Here is a 25,285-nt window from a genome sequence, read left to right as displayed (position 1 = left end):
ATTTGTCATTTCTAGATGCACCACATGAATCTGCTCCCTGTTGCCTCCTTGGCCAGCTGAGCAGTGCCCCTGGCACAATCACCACCTCTCCTCCTGACCAGGCTGTAGCACAGAGCAGCAGCAGGCAGACACACATCTCTGGCGGTAGCAGCTCATGCGGCCAGCAGCCCAAAGAGCAGCTCTTTAATAGCAGAGGAGCCAGCCCGGGACCCCACAGCAAAACCTGCCACACCAGGAGAAGCTGCTGTCTCTACTCACATGTGCCCGTGCCCCAGTTCAGCACCGGTCGCTGCTCAGCACAGTAGTAAGAAGCAGCACAGGGGACCTGGCATCTTCTCGCAGGGCCTGTGCACACACACACACACACACACACACGTACACCTGGAAACCTGCAGAGGTTTCATGGCAGGAAAGAAGAGAGCGTTTGCCTTTGCCATTTCCTAAGCACAGTGTATTAGTCACATCTTGCCAGGGAGGAGAGTATCACTGTCTGCTCCTTGTCTATGTCGCTCCATTGCTGCAGCCCTGCTCAGTTCAGCACAGCAGGAAAACCAGGACATTACAACCATCACTGAAGGGAGATTTTATAAATGGTGAAAGAAAGAGGCACTAAGGCCTCCCTGAGGGGAAAATTCCTCCCAATTAAACGGCAGGAGGAGCAGAAAGGGCATGTCTGTTCTGGGTTAGAAGTCATCATGCAGGGGAGCACAAAATACTTGTCTTGTTTGAAACTGCAGTAACAAGATGACCACCCCAAAGCTGCACCCCTGCACAAACTATTTACTGCTACATCAGTCTTCCCTTTTATTCCTGGTCAAATTGCACTGACCACCCAAGCAGCCCAGGAAAGCAGACCACCAGCTGAGCTAATTGCTGCAAAGGGCAATTAGCACACCCCACATCTCCAGGTGCAGAGTGGAAGAGATCTGCATTCTTGTCTGAGAAAGGCAGCAGCACCCAGAGGCTGAGGCTGTGTGGCCCATGGGGATGCTGTAAGGCAGTAATTGCTACCTAATCACAGACACTGCAGAAGCAGCAAATTAAAACAAGAGAAATAGCTTTTAAGCAATTGCTTCATGCTGAAAGACACTGTACTACAGACTTCACAGACACCACCCCATGACAGCCTTGCATAAGGGGAATTAATTTCCTTTTAGGAGTGGGAAAGTGTGACTGGAGCCACTTGGCACTCCTAATGACACAAAGGGGAATTGGACGAGGCATGAGGAGTTGTGGGCATTTCTCTTTATGATGTGGCAAAACAACTGTGGTGGCACAACAGCTGTCTGGAACACCCTGTTAACAGAGCCACCCGTGCCACTTTCTGTGCTGCTGCTGCACAGCCCACCCCATGCCTCCAGTCCTACCTTGGTGAACACCCCTCCAGGATGAGCCCTCCTGTCTTAATTCATGTTCCACCTTCAACTCACATCTCCTGAAATAGAGCAGCCAGAGTCACACACAGGTCTGAGGACCAAGCCTCATAAATGGGCACCACCCATCCCTATCTTACCCAGTGCATCCCAGGAGTGCATCTGCCCTCCCCACCACAGCAGTGGCACTGGCTCATCAAACTGCTACTGAGCCACCCAGGTCTGTCTCCTTGATATATGCCCATATTTGTGGGGTTTTTAGCTGAAGTCCCTGCTCTGAGCCAAGGTCAAGCCCTCAGCTTCAGCCTTGCATGACCAGTGCCTTGGTGCAGCATGAAAATCAGGCATGTTGCTGAGGCTGGAAGGAGAGACCTTCCTTTCTAGGCAAGGGAACACCAGAGCATCTTGTACTGCACTTCCCTAGGGCTTGGTGACTCCATGGCCCCGCTGCCCACAGAGCCAAGCAGCTTGAATTAGACTCAAATAACCAGAGCTGAAGTCACAGCGCACTGTGCTGAGCCCCGAGAGCCACCGAGCGGCCATGCCCATCAGCTGCAAGCAGACACTTTCATATGGCCAGATACAGGCATGTTTGAAACCGGTAATGTGTAACTTTCAACCCTAAATCCTACAGGGTAAGAAAAAGAGCACACACCTGCTTTCTTTTTTGACATGTCTGTGATGCAAGACAGACAAGCTACTCTACAGCACACAGAACAAATACCCCCCCACACCCCCTGTTATCCCACAGCAATAGGAAGAGGCAACACCACTGCAGTAGCCCACCTCTGTCCTTATAGGCAAGGCAGAAAGGGGAAAGATTTCCATTACCTTTGGAGTTAAGTGGAAGCAGGTATAGGAGAGCACAGTAAGGCTCTGAGCCAATTTATACCCCCAGCTGATCTTTTTACACAGGCCTGACTGGCAATCAGGCAGCAGCTGGGTCAGCAAGGTGAATGGAAGTTACCTGGTGGCAAAGCCCTTACTCCATTTGCCTCAGTGCTTTGCACGTGATGAGACAGTGCAGCCTGTGTGACAAAGCTAAGAGAGGTCACTAACCACCCCAGCGGGCACAGTGAGGTGTACCACAGACCCGGAAGCAGTGCTGGGAGCACACACCTCCACACGCAGACCACGGCTGACACGCAGTACCTGGTAACCTGAAGTTCTGCAGCTTCAGCTCTAAGGGTGCCACAGGTAGGAGCAGTCTGCAGCACCCTAGTGCAGCACACCATAACCAGGCTGGCCAGAGCAGTGACACAAAACAAGGTTCTTCCACAACTTTCTTCTCAGCCTGGTCACGGTACCCCTTCACTTTTGGTACACAGGGTAAGTACAGAATCTTAAGCTTTATTTGTCTATTGGCCAGCAACATAAACTGGTTAAAAAAAAACCAAACAGCAATGAATATTATTACACAGAGGAAAAAGTATAAAACAACTCAATGGGCAAAAGCCAACTTAACTGTTCATATCTCATTCTTCCTGGCCTCCCCCAACCCTGTACAATGTATGCGAAGGGAATGGGAGAAGGCAGCTGTGAAGATACACTTAGGAAACTAGAAATATTGCCTCAAGCAACATGCTCAATATTTTCCTTAGTTAGTAGTCAATACTTATCAGGAACTTGATTATAAAACAAGAAATAATTTAGAGTTTTCTCCTTTAGATCATTATACAATAATTTAGATTTCTTTCTCCTCTTTCCTTCTGCTGTGGAACCAAGGATATGCATCAGTTCTTCCACCTCTCTTTCTGCATTTGTTAAGGATTCTTTCATGGGGCTGATGATGGGAGAGTTTCAGATTGACCTGCTCTGAATTTTAACTTGTAACCCTTTAGTGTTAGTTCAAGATCTCTGCTCTGAGAACTAAAAACCCCATGATACTGCAAGACCCTTTAGGGGTCTGGATGATTTTGTTCATGTTAGCTGGCTGCTGACAAGAATCAGGGCTCAGCCAGCACCACTAAAAGGCCAGGCCATTTATAAAAGGGCTTGTCTTCACTGCTCAGAAACACCAAAGCCCCACAGCTCATTCTGCTTCATGGGTTAAAATGAAGGTGAGGGCAAGACAAGAGGCACACACAAGATCCTGTGACATGCTAAGAGCCTGCTGGCATCATGATGGCACCAAGTTCATGGCAGTGGTGATGGCTATGTCCTGTAGGTATCCAGAATCCCAGTGCAGAGAGAATAATTAATTAAAATCTATTAACAGACAGTTAACCCAGCACTGCAAATTTACCAAGTACACTGGGGCAAGTGGCTGATGTCAATTCTCCTGACCTTGTCAGCAGTGACCAGTCAAGTGGGCTTCCAGATCCCATTAAAGCCAGAAGACCCTCAACTGATTAATGAGCTCTTTGGAGGCTGATAAAACATTTGTATATATTAATTTCCTGCACAAGAGAGACAAGCCTGGAAGATTTAATTAGAAAAATCAAGCCAAGGGCATCTCTCAACATTTAAGAGATGTGAGAATGTGTTTCCACTAACTGAACAGGCCAAAGGGTAGCAATATATGCCAGCTCCAGAAACAGACCAGCTCTTCCTCAAACCTCAGCAGGGGATAGGTAGGAGGAAAGAGAAGTTCTCTCACTCACACTGGAAGCCACTCAATAAAACAGACTAGACCCAAAAGAATTAGACAGCAGTCCATCATCTTAGCTCCAGAATCACTAGGAGGCAAAAGGCCTCTCGTGGCTCTTAATGGCACTGTGGTGGGGGAAGCTTCAAGGAAGAGGAGGAAGGATTGCTGAGAAACCCTAAGGCACCCACATCTTGGCAACACCAGTCATGACAAGATTTCAACACACCAAGTTGTGCTCCCAGTCAGGAGGGAGAGTAGCTCCTGTCCCAGACAACCAGGCAGGCATCTTCTCAGGTGGAGAACAGCTGAGGACATCGGTGCACACTTGGGAGGAGGGAGAGAAATCTTCCATGTATGAGACACTCAGCTCTGGCTCCAGCTCAGCACAGAAACATCATCTGTCCTCACACTCAATGGCTGGTGCTGCTGAGCCACTTCTCAAAGAGCAAACCATGGTTCTTGTAAAGCATCCTGATACCTTCATGTTGACTCACGAAAAACCTCGAGAGAAATGGCCCCAGATAAATCTTGCTTCATAGTTGTATCAAAGCACTGTTTCGCTAAAGCTTCTAGCAGAAGATCCACAGCTCTTTTGTTTCTTGATAGTGAAGAGGACCAGCTGAACTCCTAGCTGCCTTCTACATAACAAGGAGGGTAACTTTCCCCCAGAGGGGCAGGTAAGGCTCTGCGTGGTTTGAAAGGCATTTAATTACAGAGCCAGTCCTCAGGTTACAGACACTTCTGTGGTGGTGGTGGTGGTGGTGGTGGTGGTGGTGGTGGTGGTGGTGGTGGTGGTGGAAGAGAGTGGTCAGGTTGGCAGGCACTAAGGGAGAAGAGGCAGAGGGGGAGTAACAGAGTTCCCGCAGCTACTAATATGGTTCTGACTTTAAACTCTTGTACAAGCAGCAGGTGAAAATCATCCCAAAGATCTATGGGGTGTAAAGAGAAGAGAGAAATGCATGAAAAAAACGAATGGATGCACTGGAGCTTGCAAACTAACAGTCTGGACCCAGCAACTAGCTCCTGCCTGGGGATACTGCATTCCAGTTAGCAATAAGTAGCTAGAGATAACACAATCTGTGACAATCCTCAAAATTAATCACCAGCAGCTTCTCTGGGGTGTAATGTGGCTACTTTCCAGACCAAAGGAGAAGATGAGGAACTCCCAGAGAGACATCTGCGTTTGGAAGAAAATAATACCCTGTGCCTTGCCTTCTAAAATGGGAGGGAGAGACATCCATATCCTACCTCTTTACTTGTCATCCTCTCCCAAATCCTTTGCAGGCGCACAATGCCATTTTTCAATATGACACAGCCGAGGGAGAAATTCTGGATGGCTTAAAATAACCCTAACTGACCAGGGTAGGGAACTCCAGGCTGACTTTTCAGGTGCGTGGGCAATCACGGCACATCCCCACAAGAGGTCTCCCTCAGGCTGCCAAACCACCTGCCATGGGCAGCACTGCCTTTCCCACAATCCTGGAGTAGAAGTCTCCCCCCCTTGCTCAGCTGCACTCTGTCATCAAAAGTGTATGTTACAGACCGGCAGAAGAGGCTTTTGCTTTGAAGCCAGTGAGTCCTCAGGTACCGAAATTCTTGGCAACTTTTTCTTGCCACGCAGGGATGAGCCTAAAATCTCTTTTTTTAACATCCCCAAGCTTGGGGGTTCCTTTAACTTCTGCCCGGCACCCCCAAAACTCCACTCAGCCTTTTTACCTGCACACAAGCAATGCTGATCCCCACTGCCCCGATAATTTTCAGATGCTCTTGAATGAAGTTTTCCAGCTTGGTAATGCAACCGCTCTGCAGGGTGAAAGGAGGGACATGGAAAATCAGCCTCATCTTAACCTCTTGTTCACTTTAATCCAGTGGCTGCAACCCTTGAAAGCAATGCTACAAAAAGCCGCCTGTGAGCAGGCTCTTTCCCTGACATCACTGGAAAAGCTGCATCATGTTTTGTATTGCTCTGGACCTGCTGGCTCAGGAGCTGTTGAACAAACCCAAGACAGCTGCTAACTGAGCAAGAGAAATGTCAAACTGGTCACAACACACAGAGGGAATGTGTCATTTTTCCCTCTGAGATATATGGAGAAAGGTTCCCTCACTCACTGCCCAGCACATGCCCGGAGAGGGTACTTACTCTCATCAGGCCAAAAGGCCACAAAAATGCATCTAAGTGGGTCCAGTACCAAGAACTCTAACATGGCAGGAGCATTTGAAGAGTAAATTCCTCCACTGCTATTAATGACAGCAATTGATTTCAGTGTGAATCTGGAAAGCCAGCCTCTGCCTGCCTCTGCCCTGCAAGCACATCCTTGGCTGGCTGTATGACCTTTCTCTCCCCGTTTTAGGCCCATTTTTGTTGTCATAAGGCACAAATAAATCAGTAAAAGCATTCTCTGTGTTTGTTGGGGTTTTGGTTTGGTTTTGGTTTTTAAAATTCTAATTTTGGAAGGGTGTCCTTTAAATAATTAAGCTGTTCAACCTATCGAGGGAGGTTTTCCATGGTAACATCAAGGGGATTTACTGCATAGATTTACTACTGCTACCCTGCAAGGGTGCTGGGGTCCCTCCAGCCCCAGGAGTTTACAGTGAACACAGACACCTAACATGTGTGTAGGCAGAAGGAAAAAGTGAGCACATGACCCTTCAGGTAGGGATGGCAAAAGCCTCACTTTTCCCATGCCAACATTAGGCTTTAGAGCCAGCCCCAGCTGTTCTGATATGAAGCAGTTACTCCTGTTCCTTCATCTGAACCTTTTATAGTTTCTTCTTTCCCAAAGCCACTAAAATCCTATCTGAACCTGATAGGATTGAAGACTGAGACCTCATATCATGATATGCAGCATCATACAGCTGGGCAGCTGCTTCCCAGCTTCATGCAGCGCAGAAAGGAGATGGGAATTGCCAGCCCTACCCCTCAAATAGTTCCACTCTCAGAAACACCTCATCAGCCCTTGGACTCTTTTCTGCAGTTCCTCACTTGGACTTGTCTGGAAGGCACAAACGTTACAGTTTCTTCTTGAAGAGCAAAACCCCAGCCAAGCAGCTGGGCATAAGAGGGGCTTTGGTAGATCAGAAAGACTGGACACCATTCCCTATTCATTCCACAAAGACAGATTAGTTTCCTTTTTGCTGTTCTTTGCTTAGCTTAATGCAAATGTTATGCACACTCTTCTTCCAAGCCTTGCTCAAAGCACAGACTGTGAGAAATACCCAGTCTGAAGGCGACACCTCTTTATCCACAGCCTTCCTTAACTATCAGGGAGACAGGAACTAGGAAAAAGCTCAAATTTCTGCTCCCCATCCTCAGTACAACCAGCCAAGGTGAAGACAAAACAGGTCCATACTACTCCGTACAGAGTATCACAGTGAGCAACTTACAGCTAAGTGACAGGACTGGAGTGTGACAAAATAAATGGAAGAACTTTCACCAGCCTTATGCAAACTGGATAAATAAATGGCCCGAGAGCTACATGTCTGCTTACTCAGCCAGGCTGGGATTCAATTTGCTTCTTCTACAATACAGACAACCCACTCTATCTCAACTCCAGACTTCTTTTCAAACTGCAGCCCACTGGAACTGGTCTATTTTGTCTGTTCTGGGGCCCTCTTTCTTTCCCATATGTTGTTTCTTCATGCTGTAGGTCAAACCACATTATATCAAATCAAAGACCAGAAGTATCTCCATTTGCACCTCACAGAGTAATTCCAGTAACAGGCAGCTAACAAATGCAGGGCTCACATCCAAAGTCTCTTGTCAGAATCAACAACTTTTCCCATTTCCCCTATCACCAGCATACTCTGGAGTAACAAATACAACTTACTCTTTTTCTCTATATCAATATATAATAGCCCAGACAGCTGAATGCTCACCTAGAGAAGTAAGCTCTGCTTTCCAGGGAATCCTACTGACTTTGAAACCTACTGACAGTTTGCAGCAATAACCTAACACACTCACCCCCTGCCCTCCTCCTTTTCATACTTTGTGACAGGCAGCTCTGAAGCCCTTTTGCTGCTTACCTCCTTGTAGATGTTGGAAGGATGGTCTCTTCGGCCACACAGGTCAGTTATCGTCTTACAGCAGCTGTCTGGGACTTTCCGTCCACTGGCGTCTGGAGATTTGATCCACAGGCTGTCAGCCCAGTCTGTGTAGTTGTTGCTCCCACAGCACTTGAACTGCAGGCACACAGAGGAAAACCTGAGCCTGCAAGCACTGCAACCTCCTTCTCACTCCAGCCTCCCACACCAAACCCTGGGATTCACCTTCATTCACAGAGAGACTCCAGTTATCTCATGGGCTTTTTTTTGTTTTTAAGATACTATAATTATTAGTGACTTTTGAAGAGTCCCAAAGTGGCCACTAAATACCAGTTTCATCCACCTTTCAGCAGCTGTTGACTTTTGGTTACTGCTGGGATTAACTGTGATCAGAGCACACCTGCAGCTGCTTCAGCTTCTAACCACTGGACTGGGAAGTGTTAATGGTGATAACGGCAATTTTAATTATAAGTCAGTACTAAAACTAACTGAGTAGATCCAGTACAAATGCACCTGCTATGGCAGTATGTATACAGTAGGCCCCATGCTTTGAAAGTGCCTGTGCACAAGGGTCCTTTCTGTGGGAAAGCCCATCAGAACTGCAGCAGCCCTAACCTGAACCACCCTTGAGCCAGGCAAATTAGCAACAGCAGCAGGAATGCTCTTCTTTCATTACATCTTGGTCTCCAGAGTACTGAGAATCTTAATGAAAAATGTCAGCAATTTCTCTAAGGTTTGAAGTGGGAAGTAGAAACAGCTGTCAAGAGTGACCTGGCAGCTCCAGTTCACTCTGAGAGCAATTCAGATGTTGTTTCCCCAGTGATACTGGGCATCAAATTCAGAGATCACACCATGCAATTCTGTCAGTTGCACAGCCCAGGCCTAGCACCCACCCAACCTTGTCTTGAATCAGAAGCAGCAGAAGCAAAAGCATATAGAAGAAATACTTGTACGTTGGATGTCAAGAGCCCACAACGCCTTTTGCGCATTTGATTTTAAGCCCTGCAATTAATTCTCCCTGCTTCTAAATATACCTACCTCCTGCTGCAATTTGTCTACTGCACTGGTAACACTTTCTTCTCCCTCCTTCCGGTACTTCTGGGTCATGGTGTTCTTCAAATTTTGCTTCAGTTCCATGCTCAGCTGAATGGAAGAGATAAGTGGGATAAAATCACAAGGCAAACTCACCCCTCACAGCAACCCAGAGCCCTGCATACATTTTGTTTCCTTTGCTCCAACAGGAAAGCAAAGAGCCTAGTGGAAGCTACGGCTTCCTCCAAGATCATCCTCAAAGGTTGTACTGGACAGGCTTATTTCCAAGCGATTACAGATTTTGCCTCCATTTTAATAACTGGAAGGAAGTGCCCCAGGACAAAAATTTCAGCCTGTCTTAAACATCACCATGTGGTTCTTAACCTTGAATATATAAGATTGCCAAACCATGCCTGCATCAAAAGAGAATACAAAACTGCCTGTTTAAATATGAATATGCCTATGAGACCATGTGCAGTCTTCGCCCTCTGAAGCCTGTGACGGAATACTAAAAACCAAGTCACTCTGTCTGGGAGCAGTAAGAAGTCCAGGGCACGCTGGACTGAAACTCTATAGTCTGAATAGCTCTTGTATCAGCATCAAAAAGGATGCTACAGGAGGGAATCAAGTGTGCAACTGCAAAACTACTGCAAGGCCTTTCTTGATAAGAGAGACAAAGTCTGATTTTGCAAGTACAAAATTTCTGAAAGCATCATCATAAACCACTGGCACGTTCAGGTGACTGGATTCAGACATTTATTCCTGTGTAGGCTCTTTTAACATAGCTGAATTCTTCTCACCCATCCTGGTGACAGCCAAAAAGTGCCAAGTAGCCACATCCGTTTTGTCATCCTGGTTCATACAGCAGTACTGCTCTAGTCTAACACCTGTGAAATTCTAAGTTTCCTATACCAATAAATAACATCAACATGCATTTTAGACGGGGTCAATGAATGAAACAGGTGTGTAGCCCCTCTATGCATCTTTTATTCTACAAAGTAATAAATGAGAAGTCAAGCACCTGGTTATGTTGAACTGTGCAGAATACAGTCTTCAGTTTATTCCCCCTTTGAAACACTGTTTTTTCCAACCCCATGTGTCAAATGGGGACAACACCTACCTCACAGAGATGACATGAGGCTTTATTTAGTAATATTTGCAAAGTGCTTTGAGATTCTGGACTGGGAAGCTCTACAGAAGTGCAAATGACTTAGTGTAATAAAAAGAAAGGAAAAGGTTCAGCAGCTGGAAGGCACAGGCAAATAAAGAGGAGAGTCCATTAGCAGAATTGTTACTTGGGAGAAAAGCCATTACCTGTGGGCTCACAGGGAGGAACTGCAGCATGGAACAAAGATAACGTAAGAAATAGTTTAGATACACGTGCATAAGCCTTAGAGACCAAAGCAAGGGCTGAAATAGAAATGGAGGCAGAGCAAGCAGAATGCAACCAGGCCAGAAGGGGGATTCATCAGCAAGAGAGCAAAGGGAAGTGCAGTTATTGATCAGAGATGCCCCCAAGTGATCTAAAGCACTCAAGGGTACAGCTCTAAATATGTAGTCCCTTATTTCAACCCAAGGATCAGCTTATCTTCATCCACTGGCATACACAAACCTCTTGCCTTTGCACATTGGGTGGACAGACACTAGTTCCTCACCATGCCTGCCAGGATTGGTCTTTCCCTGTTAAATATGCAGACCCTTATCACTGATCCCTTCTAGCAGGAGTCAGCACAGTTCTTTGGTTCCTCACAAACTGCCAGTGCCCATCTTAGAGAGGTCAAGCACAGAAGGCTCAAGAGAAAAAGGAACAGCAAAGAATCCCAGCACTGAAGCCATCAAGATGGGATGTCCAGCTGCTTTTCAGAAAGTCATTACCATTCCCAATCAGTTTCCAGACATTGCAGGTTATGGTGGTTAAATTCCCTTCAAAAGCAAAGCAATGACTTAAGTCTCTGCAACTGCAAGAAGTGCCAAGCTAGAACTGCAGCTGCTGAGAGCCTGTGCTGTTATCCGGTCCCTCAGCTGGGCTACTAAGTAAAGATCTCAAAAACTTCTTGACCTGAAAGGACCTCTCAGCTGGACCATTCATTATCTCTGCCAGTTCAAAAGTACAGCAACTTGCTTGCTGGATGCAGCAGGAACTGTTCCTATGTCCTGAATATACTAAGTGGCACTAACATAATTTCAGTTGCTTGCAGTATGCCTCGAAGGGCCTTAGGAGAGTTCTTAAATTGACACAGCATCAAAAATTGTCTTGTATAAGCCTCTGCAGAAAAGCATCAGAAAAGCAGACACAAAGGTGAACCACAGGAAAGAGCTGAGCAGCCTCTCTACAGCAACCACCACCACTTTGTCAAAACCAGTAAATAATCCAAGGTCTTCTGTATGAGGAGTGAGTACAGACAGGAGAAAAAGTGAACCACAACCAAACCCTTGGTCCCAAGCCTCCAAGCTCAATTCTGGCTCAAGAAATTGGATGATTACCAGTTGTCTTCTGTCCCTGATTTGAGTCTCTAAGTCCACTCACCTGTTGGTAGTAGATATAGGCCAGAATTCCAGCAATGATCTCCAGGAGGAAGATGCATAGCAACAATATGAAGTACTGTAAAATAATGGGAAAAGCAGAATATTAAAACAGGATGTAAGGAGGTGCTGAGAACCAGCTTTTCCTTAACTGGCAAAATGCATTACTGTCCTCATCAATGCTTTTCTGCAGCAGTATTCAAAGGCAGGGGCTGGGATTAAGACCTCAACAGCTAGGAAAGGAGCAATTCCACAAGTTAAAAAAACAACAAACTAACCACAGGATAACTGGAGACAAGCAGCAGCAAGCGTGAGTTTAACTCACAGAGCCAGAGTGATGTAGAAAATGGAAAAGTGCAGGCAATCGAGATAAGATCACCGGACAAAAGAAAGCGGTTGTTGGATAACCTGATGACTATACTCAGTATCGTAGAAAACATCTGATTCTGACATCAATATGTTTTAAAAAAATTACACTTTCACTTGTTCCGGTATTTTTTAGGGCATTTCACCTATTTATTAAGGAGCAATGTATATTATAATGATGATTTGATAAAGCAACAAAGGTTCCATTTCACCAATGATATAGCAAGGATATAGCTAAGCATAAACCATAGATTTATGTTCCCAGAGACTTCTGTGGGGCTCAACCACAGGCTGAAGGGCACTATTGAAGTGGATGGACTTTAGCACACTCAGGACTGTGACTGTATGTTCTGCTGAACTAGGATCTATCTGGAAAAGCTCAGTATCACAAAGCAATGTAAGAAAAGCTCTTAGAGAACTAAGAGAACGAGAAAGTGCTTAATGGCAGTGAAATGAAAAGCCATGTACCCTGCTTACCAGAAAGAAAATCAAATGGACAGTACAGAAAACTGTTTGGGAGTATTGTTCCTACACACAAATAGGGAGGAAAGCCAAACCATGGGTGCTAGATTTCAAGGACTGGGCAGGCCTGAAGACAGAGGGTGATGCGGCACTTCCTCCTTAGGGTAAAAGAGAGCTTTTTAGGGAGAACTGCTGTCCTGAAACATAGCCACTGCCTTGCTCCTCATCAGCAATGAACAGTTTCTTTACAGATCTAGGCTGGTTTATGACTGGTGTTAAACTGCTCTCTCTGTAGATAAAGCTGAAGAGACACCAGTTACAGCCATAACAAGAACCTCATGTTAAGTCCCTGTAAGAGGTGGCCTCCCCAGGACAGAACAAACATAATAGTTCCCATTTTCTGTTTTACCCCAACTTTAGGAAACAGCTGTTCCCAAGGGATGAAGCAAACAGATCCCTGAAAATGCAAGTGAACATCAAACTGTCTCTCCTTGGCACAAAGAAAGACAGTGAAGGCCTGGATACAGCAAGCTGACCTACACAGCACAGATGCCTTCTGTTGCACAACGGTAACGCTCATACTATGCAACCTCCTTCACTAGGTGATTCCAAGCCCCTTTGCAGGAGTAAAATGACACAAACACTCAGGCTGCCTCCTTCACCCTGCTGGGATTCAGCAGCTGCTAAGGATGGACAGCTGGGTTTTATCTGCAGACTGGGCTTTAATCTAAGCACACAATCTCAGGCTTTCACTCCCAACCCCACACTCTCCCCCACAGCCAAACACTGACCATCTCTGCAGACGCCTGTACAAGGTACCCATTCATACCAGGGGAATGAGTCACCCAGTGGAGTGTGGGATAGCTGAAGGCTGGTCCCAACACTCACACTCACAGGAGGTTGTAAGGGGGCATGATCAGCATGCCCTGACACAAAGGCTGGCTTTCTTTTGTTGGGATCTAGTTATACCCTAACTGCTCTGACATCATTCCTCTGCCAAGGAGGGGGCAGGAGGGTGGCAGGTTGCTGACAACAACCAATGAACTGGAAAGTTTATTTATTTTTCCCTGCTCTGTGCCATCATGTCAGGGGCATTCAGGTAGAGCTGAGTTGTGTCACCACAGCTCAGCTCATTGTGCCGGCTTACAGTGGACAGAAACAAACATGTACCCAGCAGACCTTAACAAATTTGAGTCACAAGGCCCTTGGGAAACTTTCTAAGGGAGGTTAGTGCCTCTGCCACCCATGAATCCAGCTTGTCTCTGCTGATACACTGCATCATTAACCTTATCTCTTGTCTCATCGTTCCCTCAGGGCTACTCCCAAGATTTGTTCTGACATGGGGAAGCATAGGCTTTCACTCTGGACACACACAGAGCACAAGGCTGCTCTCTTTGCTCTTCCTCAGGAGTTGCAGGGCTTTCTTAGAGGCCTGCTCTGGCATAGAGCTGCAGGGACATGCTCTACTCCCTTCCCAAGAGGCTGTGGAATAAGTCAGAAATGTGGGATCACCCAAAGGCCTGTAGTAGACACATGCTTGGGCGGGTTCTGAGCAAAATTCACTCTTACTCTGGATCCCAGCCAGAGTCAGGGCAATCTGATGGCTCCTCAAGATCTACATAGCTCAGGCTTCTTCCATCCACCTTCAAGAGTTTGAGTGAAGCACCAAGCTTTGGTCTGTTTTCTGTGATTAACCCAAAGAATGCTTCAACCCACCTACTATCCAAATCACTTTCTGCAGTGCTCTTTCTACTAACTGAAGAAGAGACAGGTAGCACCTATACTTGTAAGTCAGCAATCTCACTTCAGTGAGAGGACTCCAGGCTGAAATGCAGCCAGAACAGAAATCATAACCAATGGATGTTCCCGTCTCCCTATCCAAGGTAGCAGCAAACTAGAAGTGGCAGCATGAGGGGCCAAGCCTGAAGAAAGCCACTTTCTTTCTTCATGTGCAAGGTCTTTATTTGATGGGTCCTTTCCCAAAGACTCTTGCTTGCATACTTCTGTGTGTGAAAACATGAACCTTGACTGAAGAACAATATAACAGTGGTTTGTGTGCTTGTAAAGAACTGGACTGCAGCACCACAGCCAGCCAGGCTGCAGATACACTGCCATGCCTGCTCACGGAGCCAGAGAAACTCCACATTCACTGCCCAAGCCTCAGCACATGACCTGGCTAAGGAGGGACAGAGGAAGGCAAATAAGCAATGACACAAAAAGTAGCACAGCTGCGAGTGATGAGCAATTAAATACTATTAAAAGCCTTGAAGGGGGCCTACAAAACTCAGATAGAAAGGCAGCAAAAAAATTCACAGCTTCCCAAGTCTTCAACAGAAAAACAAACTAAAAACCAGATACGCATTTTACAAACAGCACCCAAAGCTGTCAGTAACTAAAGCACCAAAAAGGCACTGGGGAGAGCAAAGAGTGCTGCTTGCAGAGTTCCCTCCCATATTTATGTGCACCTCTGGTACAGACTGAAACTGGGGAAGGCTGACACAGACCCTGAGGCACTCACTGTGAAACTGTCACATTACTGTCTGAGCTCAGATCTGGCAAAGGCCCCCAGCCAGGCTGACCCAGCCCTGGCAAGCACAGCCCTAGCTCTTGCACAGATTACTCACCAGCAGCCAAAGCAGAGTACAAGTAAGAAGAGACAATAGGCCTGTCACAACCAGCCACATCCAAAAGAATGCATGGTGTAAGGAGACAAAGTGACCATTTGTTCCCAAGAGACAATTATTAGTTTTCTGTGGCAGAATAACAAAGAAAACCCCACCAGATTTTCATCTGTAGCTTCTGGCTGAGGCAAAAAGACAAAGGGAGATCTCTTTGGCATGGAGAGTAAGTGAAGCAAGGCCAAAATGGATCACTACAGACCAGGAGTCTAATGAACAAGCACCAGCAGTGCACTCACTGCATCCTCCTCTGTGTTTTATTCTCCCTTTCTGGCTCTGCTCTTCCTTTCATACAGATTACCAGGCTTTCAAAGCAGTGGTATGAGCATCAAGCTTGCTCATGACTCCTATTTCTGCTACTCTATCCAAACTAAAGAGGGGAAATAGGACAGTCAGGTGAATGAACACTTGCAAAGGAAGGAGCTGATCAACAGTTGCTGAAGTACCTTTTTCTCTAACTGTGAATGTAAAGAGCCACTGACAGTTACTTCAGTCGCTGCACTCACTTTAGCCCAGAAACTAAAAACATCTGCTGCTACACTGAGGTTTAAAGGGAGATTTAGAGGGAGGAAGCAGAAAAGATATCCTAGGGCTGGTCAAAATCTTCAGTGTAGGTAGGTGAGCAGTTTGCCCAGGAAATAACAGCAGTTTGCCCAGGAAATAAAAGCAGCAGCAGATTAGCAAAACAGTGTGGCTTTTTTGTGGGAGCAAAACTAAGTTGTTTTGTTTTTTTTTTCTGCAACTAAAGAAAATACTCATTGGAAATGCTCTGCTTTTTTGACAGCCAAGTGGAAAAGTGTGTTTGATTGGCTTGAACACACTTTCATTACAGACAGTTTTGTTACAGGTCTTCCCAAAGAGAATGTGGGATGGGCAGGGAAGAAGGAAGAAAGGAAAGGCACAAGATTTTGTTTTGAATAGTTTCAAACAGACATTCTTACACAAGATACCAGTATTATGACTATACTTTGTACTTTCAAACCATGCAGTGATAAGCACATTCTTTATGTGCATGAAAGGAAATACTCTGCTTGTCCCCCACGACACAGACAGTACTGCTGTTAGGAGCTGGAGGCCTTAGTGGTATTTGCTCTAGGACCAATAAGGTTGGTGCAGAACACAACTGAGATATTTCCCTCCCTCTCAGCATGTTTCAAGAGAAAATGGGGTGAATTCTCCCCAAAACAAAACAACCAAGCAAAACTTACCACTCTTAGCAAATTCCGACGCTCTTTGAAGGTGGCACAGCAACCAAGGATGCCAGTGACCATCACAACTACCCCAGCCACCACCAGAATATAAGCAGTTGCAGAATACGTGCTGGAGGAAAGCAGACTGATGTAGTCACTCTTCTCAGCTAGGGTCCAGGCACCCACTGCCATCACAGCCCCACCAGCCAGCTGGCCAAAGAGAGAGAGAAGCAAGCAAATGAAGGACATCTGATGCTTGAGTTTCCTCATCTCCTAGAACAACTGGACTGGGATGCCAGGATGTGCTTCAGTTCCATAAAATGAGCCAGAGATTATCCACACTAAAGGAAGGACTCCCAGAGGTCTGACTGGGATAGGGAGCAGGCCCCAGGGAGGGACTGGGCTTCAAGGCAGCCAGCTTAGCACCCCAGGCAGCCTTAGATGCAAGCCATCTGAACATCTATCTGTGTACAGCAATTCACACCTGAGCCTTCCCAAATGTAGTCACGCTGTTATCTGGGCAACTTACGAAGAAAGCATCAAATCTACTGGGGTGCTACAGGGGAAACAAGCTTCACATCAGTAGGCTTTCCACGTACTGAATGTGAGGAAGCAATGCTACCGATCAATGACAGTCATACCCTACACCCGCTTCCTAGACTATACACCTGGGGAGAAAGCAGTCAAGCAGCCAAACAACCTGGCCGGTTAAACTCTAACCCTTGCAGCAAATGAACATGGAGAAGCCAACCAGACTCCTAGAGGTTCCTTCTCTCTTTGCAAGCCTGGTGCTTCTAGAGAGTTTTATGCAGCTTCTAGTAAATTCAGCTAGTTTTCCTTAAAGGTCTGACCTGGAATCTCTGGCCCAGGAAGCAAAGGAAAAAACAATTCTCTGTTATTGGTAACTTTCTGGTGGAAAGGACAACTCTAGGAAGCTGTAGTGTGGATGCAGCTGCAAGAAGGTGTTTGTTACCCTTGCTCTAGGTGTTCCACTCCACTGCCAGGACTCCCTCTGCCATTTTGTGAGGAGGAATGGCAAGTCAGTGGAGTTCTCAGGCTCCCTGAAAAAGCAATCCAGGTGAATAAACAAAGCATGCTGTCAGGTTCCCTGTTATTTTCTATACTTGGCAATATGACCTTGAAACAAGAGAGACTACCGTGTCAAACCATAACTTCTGCATGCTGGGCAGGCAAGTCCAAGGGATGGGGTTTCATCCCACACAATGAATCCTCTTTTTGCCAAGGACTTCATCAAGCCCAAGATTTCTGTGCCCCAACACCAAAACTGAAGTGCCATCTCCATACCTCTAAAATAGACTGAATTTTCTTACCCAGAAAAAGAAGTTGAAGATGAAGAGCAGGTACTTGAGACAGATGGTCCCACATGTTTCCTTCTTTTCCGTATACTCACGCATCTTCCTGGCTCAGCAAGTTCCTGGAAAAGAAAAGAGAATCAGAAAAGCCTGAATCAGTCATCAAACCCCTTCTCCCAAAAGGTCAGCATCACTGCTCTCCTCCTGCAGAAACTCACACTTCTGACATTTTCCTGAAGTAAGACAGTGAGCAAGCCATTCAACTAACTTCAGGGGTGCTAGACAGTGCCTGCTTGGATAAAACGCTCTTGTATCCATGTGGGTGACCTACACAGTGCGAGACCTCACACCATATGAAAGGAAGACAGATGGCACCAGCATGTGGCCTTCCTGTACTGCCTTCATTCTCTTTTTCTCTCCCTATCCTGCTGTCACTTCTGGAGACTCATTTCACTTCAGATCAATACTTGCAATGAATGAATCAGACCTACTGTCATTTGAGTGGTCAAGTCAAAACCAAGAATTATGATCAATGTTATGGTAAGGAAACTTCACATAGTTCATGCTGACCTCTCCCTATTTGAACTGAAACAAATGAAATCCCAGACCTGTCATCCAGAAAATCCAAGTATCTAGCTCCTAACTGCAGCCTGTAACTGCTGTTTCTGAAGGCAGCAACAGAAGCCTCTGTCCTTAACATTTATGGAGTAATCTGTCTCCAAATACACTTTCCTCACTGGCATTAGTTACAACTGCCTTAAATAGATCCCTGTCTAAGTTTTGAGTATTTTTAATATTTACAACCGAAACTGGGAATGTTTTCGTTATCCACTCAAATGCCCTATCCTTTCTGAACCCCTGCCATGTGCTGGAGTCATTAAGTTTCTTTTCCACTTTGCTTATTTCTCCTGCACATACATAATGAATGGGAATTCATTGTGGGTCAGTCCCCATGCAGCGCACCAGATCTGCTACACTCCTGAGCAGGTTTCGGAGCCTCAGGGATGCAACAAGAGCAGCCCATGTCACAGGCTGCACATCTAGTGGCTCTCAAGTTGGGTCAGGCAGTATTATCTTTGCTGCTACAATGCTAACATCTGGCTTTAGAGCCAGGTGAATAAAGCTGGGAATAGCAGCTGCCCATTCTGCAGCATAAATGTATTTTATCTGCAGGGAACTGTTTCCTTTTGCTTCTTGCCAGACCACTCAAAAACCTCAGCCATGTCTGCGCTTCAGAAATTACTAAATCAAGCTAAGAGGGAAGGCAAGGGTGAGAACAGGCTTCAGTCCCACCCATGCCCATCCCCAGTCACCACTTTGCAAGAAAACATTTTTGTCTAGAAGAACATCTGGCAACAACAGCTGGCAGCAGAAGGCTATTTCACTGCCAAAGGGGGCAGCTCTGAGATGGTAGCATATATCAAGGAGAATAACCCTTCAGATCTTCAGAAGAGATCAGAACCTCCAGCAATGCTCTAACGAATTACCATGCTGCAGCACAAAAAGGCCCAGGGCAGTGGGGAGGGCTGGATGCTGGTGGCACCGTGTGCACTGAAGAGACTTGTAAATCCTCAATGAGAAGACGTCCTGTGAATGCAGCGCTTACAGGAGGTGACAGATTTACAGCTCCCAGAGGCTTCATTTAGCCACAGAACAGGCACAGCAGTAGCAAGGCAGGCTCCTGCAGCCACACACGCCTGCATAACCTAGAACAGGTACACCTGCCCAGAGCAGAGATGCCTTCCAGTAACACCCTCTAAGGATTGTGCTTGGCTTTTTGCCCACCCCTTCTAACATCAGGGCTGCATTTAGAGGGAAATGCACCACAGGTTTGCTGAAATTGACCCTGGTTCAGATCACTGACAGCCAGGGGATGGTAAGAATGCTCACTGTGCTTGGGCTGGCTACCCTCTTGCTGCAGAAGATTTCAGGAACCCTTCCTCCATCCCCTCAAATTACATCCTCCACCACAAAACAAAACAAAAAACACAAAAAAAAAACCCCAAAAATAAAGAAGCCACTACAGTTACTTCCACGTATCAGCACAGAGCAGGTGCCAGGCCATAGCGAGGGAATGCTAACTTGTCCTTCCTCCTGATCTGAAAGTTCAGAAATCCCAGGCTGAGACTGAGCTGCATCTTATGCTGGATGAGGACTGTACTTGCATTCAGATAGCAAATAGCCTGAGATTCCCCTCAAGACCACAGGTCCTGCTCCACTGAGCACCATATACAGGTCTTTCAGGCCAGCTTGACTTCACTGCCAGGATGAGAGGATCTGTCTGTTTCCAGAAAGCTGGCAGGCAACAGCTGCAGGTTTATAAAGCACAGTGATTCACACAGGGATGGCAGGCCATGAATCAGAAAGCAATCAAGGCTGTCTCCTGTTTGATCTATCCTTCCTAGCCACAAGCAGAGCTGGTGGCACTGGCTGCTTCTGCATGCTTAATGACTCACCCAGTGAGCTATTCAAGGAAAGGCAGCTCTCTCTAGACCTTCTTTTTGGAAGTCATGTGTTTGTGCTCCTCGCCTCCCACAGCATGGGGCTGCCTCCCCTCACCTGCAAAGACAGGGTCTGGCTTTAGGGAGCTACGCTGGTCTTCAGGGGAAAGCAAGTGAGAGCAGGAGACCCCGGTGCAATGTCTCTCCCAGAGAGCCCAGGCAGTGGAGGGGGAAGCCACAATGGGCTAAGGATGACCTGGGGCTCTGAGCCTCATGGTCCCAAAAAGCACAGAGATGTTGATCTGTGCCACAGCACCAAGATGAACACGTGGGGCCTCATCCTGAATTCAGTGACATGACCAGGTTCTCTTGGCTTCAGTCATCTTTATAACAGACCTCCAGAAATGAGACAAGCCATCCGTGAAACCAGACAAGAAGCAGCAACATTAAGTAACACACATGCTTATGCTCTATTTTAAAACACTGAGGCAAAGGTCTATTCTGAATCACATTGATAATTACAAATTATCTCTCCAGTAGACAAAAATGGCAAGTTATGCCACAGGAGTGTATTTACAAATTCATAACAATATATTAATTATACATGAGCTTCATAATGGGAAGTGCTTTGTTAACTGAAAAAGTGATTAGAAGACCAAAAGTACTTCTCTAATGAAGTTCACTTGGTCCAGTCCAATAGACACTAGCTTCATGGGCAAGTTATATTTAAGCAAGCGGTCTTTGGATACAGGCTGTGAAATTTTGCTACAGAATGGGGAGAAGTATTCCTACATAATTCAGCAGTAATTAACAACAGGTTACTATTATTGCCCCCCCAATTGCAATGTAAGTAACAAGGAGAAATAATACTCTAAAACTAAATGCACAAAGAGGAAAAAAAAAAACCAAGGACAAACTCAGTGTGACAGAACCTGCACATAAATCCAAATCTCCACTGACAGATTTTCTGCATGAACTCAGGCAAGTCCCTTAATGCATCCCTTGCCTCTGCTCTTCCTCCCCAGTGCAGGACCCTCACCTCTCCCTAAACCCATTGATGTTGCAAGGATCTGCACAGAGAACACCTGCTGACAGAATAATGCCAGCTGCAAGGCACGACAAGCTCCAGGTTATTGGTGTACTGGCAAAACCCCTACAGCAACACAATTTCACTGCCTCAAAAGTGCTTTTGTCAGTATAGGCTACTTTAGTCAGTCAACTGGAACAACATCTTCTGGGGTTAGTAAAATCCATACTCATTCTGCTCTGTCTGACTGCAAGCAACAACCTTGCAGGTGGGTAAGAACACACAATGTGTGACTGCCCCGCAAGGCAGGGGTCAATTCAAAAGTTAAACCATTCCACGGCCTGATTTTCCTCGGCTCTCACCCTACTGGACTGAACCCTTATGTCAAACCAGACAACATGAATGCACCAGAAGTTGAGCAATTCAGTTTCAGTTTTGGATGCTGAGCACCTGGGAACACAAGCACTGTGCTAACAGGTGTTTTGTTGTGCTGAGCCACCTAAAATCTCAATGGCAAGGCTCACTCTGGTTATCCCACATCAGACCACTGTCCCACATCAGACCACAGTCTTGCACTGACCAAAACAGTATTTTTATTTGGAGGCCCAAAGGCACATACCCACATCCCAGCTCAGAATGCACGTGGCCTGCATACATGCATGCTCCTGCTGGATAGACATTCATTTAGTCATCACAGGCACTACTTGGTACATTTGTCTCAACTTGCACAGTAACAGTACTTAATTAAACAGCAAAGAAAGCCAGGCCTGCAGGCTTTTTCTGCACAACCTGCCCTAAGGCAGCCTCTGATGGATGAGGAAGAAACAATGCCAAAACAAATGAAATAGCTCCCAGGCCATTAAAAGCATCATTACTTTCAAGCATTGATTTGTGAATGATAGCAAGAAAATTGGTATCCGATGCATCAGTGATGTCTACCTCATAGATAACTTGTATGCCAGAAGTTAGGTAACTTCTAACATCTTTGCCAACACACACAAGAAAGACTTGCTGCAGGAAATCCTGCTGCACCTACAGATATGAAAGTACAGTTTTGAAAGGCTGCAAATCCAAGTGTCAGTCCCCTGCTAGTAAAGCTACCTGACACACCCAGTGGGCATGCTGATGGCCTAGAGGGCAAGACTCAGCTATGCTGGATAATCCTGGCCCTAAGGTAGGTCTTCGCAAACAAGGCAGACACCCTCCCTTGGGTATGTGCAATGTAGGTGTGGGCCAATAACCTATTATCTTCAGCAAACTGAGTAAAGACCTCATTCTCCAGTAAGGCAACTCCAACCTTTCCAGCCTTTGAAAATATGATCTAAGTTCCCTTTCTGTAAGAGCAAAATATTACCATGACCATCACTTACCTATCCCACTGAACATTCTCAGAAAAGGCCTCCAGCTGCTTATCATCTTACCAGCTCATCTCACATAGCTCAGAATGCAGCCAGCAGTGATTCAGGAAAGCCTTCCCAGGAACAGAATTCTAAATCTTACTGTTGGAAAGCTCCAATTTACACAACTACTGAGTGCAAGTACCCACCCCAAACCAATAGCAGACAATGGTCTTACACTGACCTCTCACCACTAAAGCAGCTCACAGCACCAGTGCAAATGTTCTATCTTCTGTAAGTGCCTTCTTCCACCCCTCTTTCTTGCTGGCCCTGATCCTCTGCTGGATTCAGGAAAGCAGAAACCTGAAAAAGAGATATGCAGAAAAACATTAACTATGTAAAAGATTATTTTGGGAATCAATATTTGATACCACACTCTGCTGTAAATTTCTCCTTTTAATAAAGTATATGACTACAGAATACACCTTATGAACACATTTGACTGAACTGCAGTTGTGTGCACTGGGTAAGTAGGGAGAAGAGCCAAACTGTGGCACTAGGAGCATGAAGACATTCTGATAGTAGGAAGCTATCAGAACAGGTTTATATTCACTGCTGCATTCTGTAAACACAGAGCACCTGCAAAGAAAAAGCACACTAGGAAGTCATTGTTTTCTTCAGGCTCTATCCCTGCTCAAGTATAATCAAGACACAGGTCTTAAGCACCATGGCAGGCACTGCTGGAAAAGAGCTTCCTTGAATTCACCTGCCATTGCCAGCCCCTCTAGAGCAAGCTTCAACTGCACAGTGTAAACGCACATTATCTCCCTCAGACAAGCAAAAAGCCCCAGCAAAGTGAGTTGGAACTCAATAGGAGTTATTTCTCTACAGTCTTACTACATTTATCATAAGTCTTAGAATGGTTTGGGTTGGAGGGGACCTCTGAAAATTATCCAATCTGACCCTCTGCAATGACCACAGACAACTTCAACTATATCAGGCTGCTCAGAGTCCTGTCCAGCCTGCCCTTGAATGTTTCCAGGGACGTGGCATCTACCACCTCTCTGGGCAACCTGTTCATGTTTCACCACCCTCATTGTAAAAACTTATTCCTTAAATCTAGTACAAATCTGCCCTCTTTTAGTTTAAATCCATTACCTTTTTTTCCTGTCACTACAGGCCTTACTAAAAAGTCTGTCCCCATCTTTCTTAGAAGTCCCTTCCAATTATTGGAAGGCCAAAATAAGATCTCTCTGAAGCCTTGGCTTCTCCAGGCTGAACAACCCCAACTCTCTCAGCCATTACTCCTAAGAGAGGTGTGTTCCCTCTCTCTGATAATTTTCATGGCCCTCCTCTGGACCTGCTCAAACACGTCCATGTCTTTCTTGTACTGAAGACTCCACAGTTGGCTGCAGTGCTTCAGGTGTGGTCTCACCAGAGCAGAACACAGAGGCCTTCAGACGTGTCAGCCACACCACTTAGCTCGCTGTCATCTGCAAAATTCCTGAGGGTGTGCTTGATCCTCCTGTCCATGTCACTAATGGACAAGTACGGAGCATTGATGGTCCAGTGTGGACTCCTGAGGGACACCATTCATCACTAATCTCAATCCAAGCATTTCTGTGGAGGCAACTACACTGCATAAGGCTGCTGTATGGGAAAAATGGCCTCTAGCATCCCCTCTGTCCCCTGCTTTTCTCCAATAGAGGGTCCCAAATTTTTTGCGATCATTTGTACCACCATATCCTCAGCCATCCCACCCTCGTCCCACAGCAGGCAGGTTCAATTTTCCCTGCAATGCTTCCATTGGCACTGCGGGCAGCAGAATGCAAAGGGTAAGAGAAAAGCATTCTTCCTCCCTAACCTGTTTGAATACAGAATTTAATGATCCTTTGAGCTACACCCTGACACTAAGTTTCTTATCTATTGCCCACAGCAGGGTATGGAAGCAGTAATACTTCCTGACTTGCCTGCGTGGGATAATGAGGTATTTGTAAGTCACCAGGAAGAGAAAGTTACTTTTAATTAGCAGATCAAATTTAACATAATTCATGAACACATTAACTTCCTATTACTTTCAAAGGGAGGTTCCTGCAGGCCTTTACAGAGCACAGTATGGGAGATACACCTTCATTTATAATCACCTTGGATTACCCCTGCTTCCATTCTCTATGAAGAGATAAGAGGAGCTAGAAACTTGCAATTCCCTCGCTATGTAGCCTCCAGTCCACAAAAACATCTCTTGAGAAAAACAGTGGAAATCCCAGCACTTGAGCCACTGAGAAACAGGCTAAACACAATGCTGGAATCATTCATTAAAGATCAGACAAGGGAGTTTTCTGAAAAACTGGGAAGAGGAGGGAAGGCACAGGCAATGCAGTCACCTGCAAAGCACACAATAGGTCTGAAGCACCTTCAGCCCCAAGGCTGGGCTCAAACTCTTCTTGAGCAGCCCCTGTACCCCCATTTATCCATCTGCTTCATGCTGCTCCCACACTCCTTCCAGAAGAGAAAACCCACCCAGGATGCAAAGCTGAGCACTTTGCTTTCTACCTCAGCATGCTGGAATGTGCTGGAAAGTCAAAGTACTTGAGCCTCTAGGGCTGGGAGAAGGCAAAACACAAGCCACACATCCAGTGAGGCAAAGAAGCTCCTTCTCAGGAACTATCATTTATAGTTGTGTGTGTGGCAGGCACACAGAACAAATTTTTGCCCAAAACCCTTCTCCCTGACCTCCACATGGAAGCTGAACTCATTTGGCACTGCTGAATGAGATCCCCCAGACCACAGTTTGGAAACTGCCTTTATCTCCTCCCTGTTGTCTGAAATGATTACATGCTCCTGAGGGCACAGAGTCATCTTCCTTGACTGTACAGTGCCTAGCACAAAAGGATCTCACCCTGAGCCTTTTA

At 46.1% G+C, this 25,285-nt stretch overlaps 1 protein-coding gene across 2 annotated transcripts in view; it reads right to left on the bottom strand.

Moving 5' to 3' along the window:
• Positions 1 to 2,703: 2,703 nt before the first annotated feature.
• The window catches only part of CD151 (CD151 molecule (Raph blood group)), a 34,052-nt gene continuing 11,470 nt past the window's right edge, over positions 2,704 to 25,285 (bottom strand). The window contains exons 2-10 of one of the 2 annotated variants that reach the window (XM_034062253.1): positions 22,618 to 22,736; positions 20,025 to 20,127; positions 17,587 to 17,690; positions 16,274 to 16,465; positions 11,564 to 11,638; positions 9,043 to 9,147; positions 7,987 to 8,142; positions 5,680 to 5,766; positions 2,704 to 4,892 (exon numbers count right to left, since the gene is read on the bottom strand). In XM_034062253.1, the coding sequence (XP_033918144.1) occupies positions 4,833 to 4,892; positions 5,680 to 5,766; positions 7,987 to 8,142; positions 9,043 to 9,147; positions 11,564 to 11,638; positions 16,274 to 16,465; positions 17,587 to 17,670 (759 nt within the window). In that variant the 5' untranslated portion in view covers positions 17,671 to 17,690; positions 20,025 to 20,127; positions 22,618 to 22,736 and the 3' untranslated portion in view covers positions 2,704 to 4,832. The remainder of the gene's footprint in view (positions 4,893 to 5,679; positions 5,767 to 7,986; positions 8,143 to 9,042; positions 9,148 to 11,563; positions 11,639 to 16,273; positions 16,466 to 17,586; positions 17,691 to 20,024; positions 20,128 to 22,617; positions 22,737 to 25,285) is intronic. The other variant, XM_034062252.1, reaches the window with a different exon arrangement.

The sequence above is a fragment of the Melopsittacus undulatus genome, chromosome 4 (genome assembly GCF_012275295.1).
Source record: "Melopsittacus undulatus isolate bMelUnd1 chromosome 4, bMelUnd1.mat.Z, whole genome shotgun sequence".
In the NCBI taxonomy this organism is placed as follows: domain Eukaryota; kingdom Metazoa; phylum Chordata; class Aves; order Psittaciformes; family Psittaculidae; genus Melopsittacus; species Melopsittacus undulatus.
This window is presented reverse-complemented; position numbering and strand designations above follow the sequence as displayed.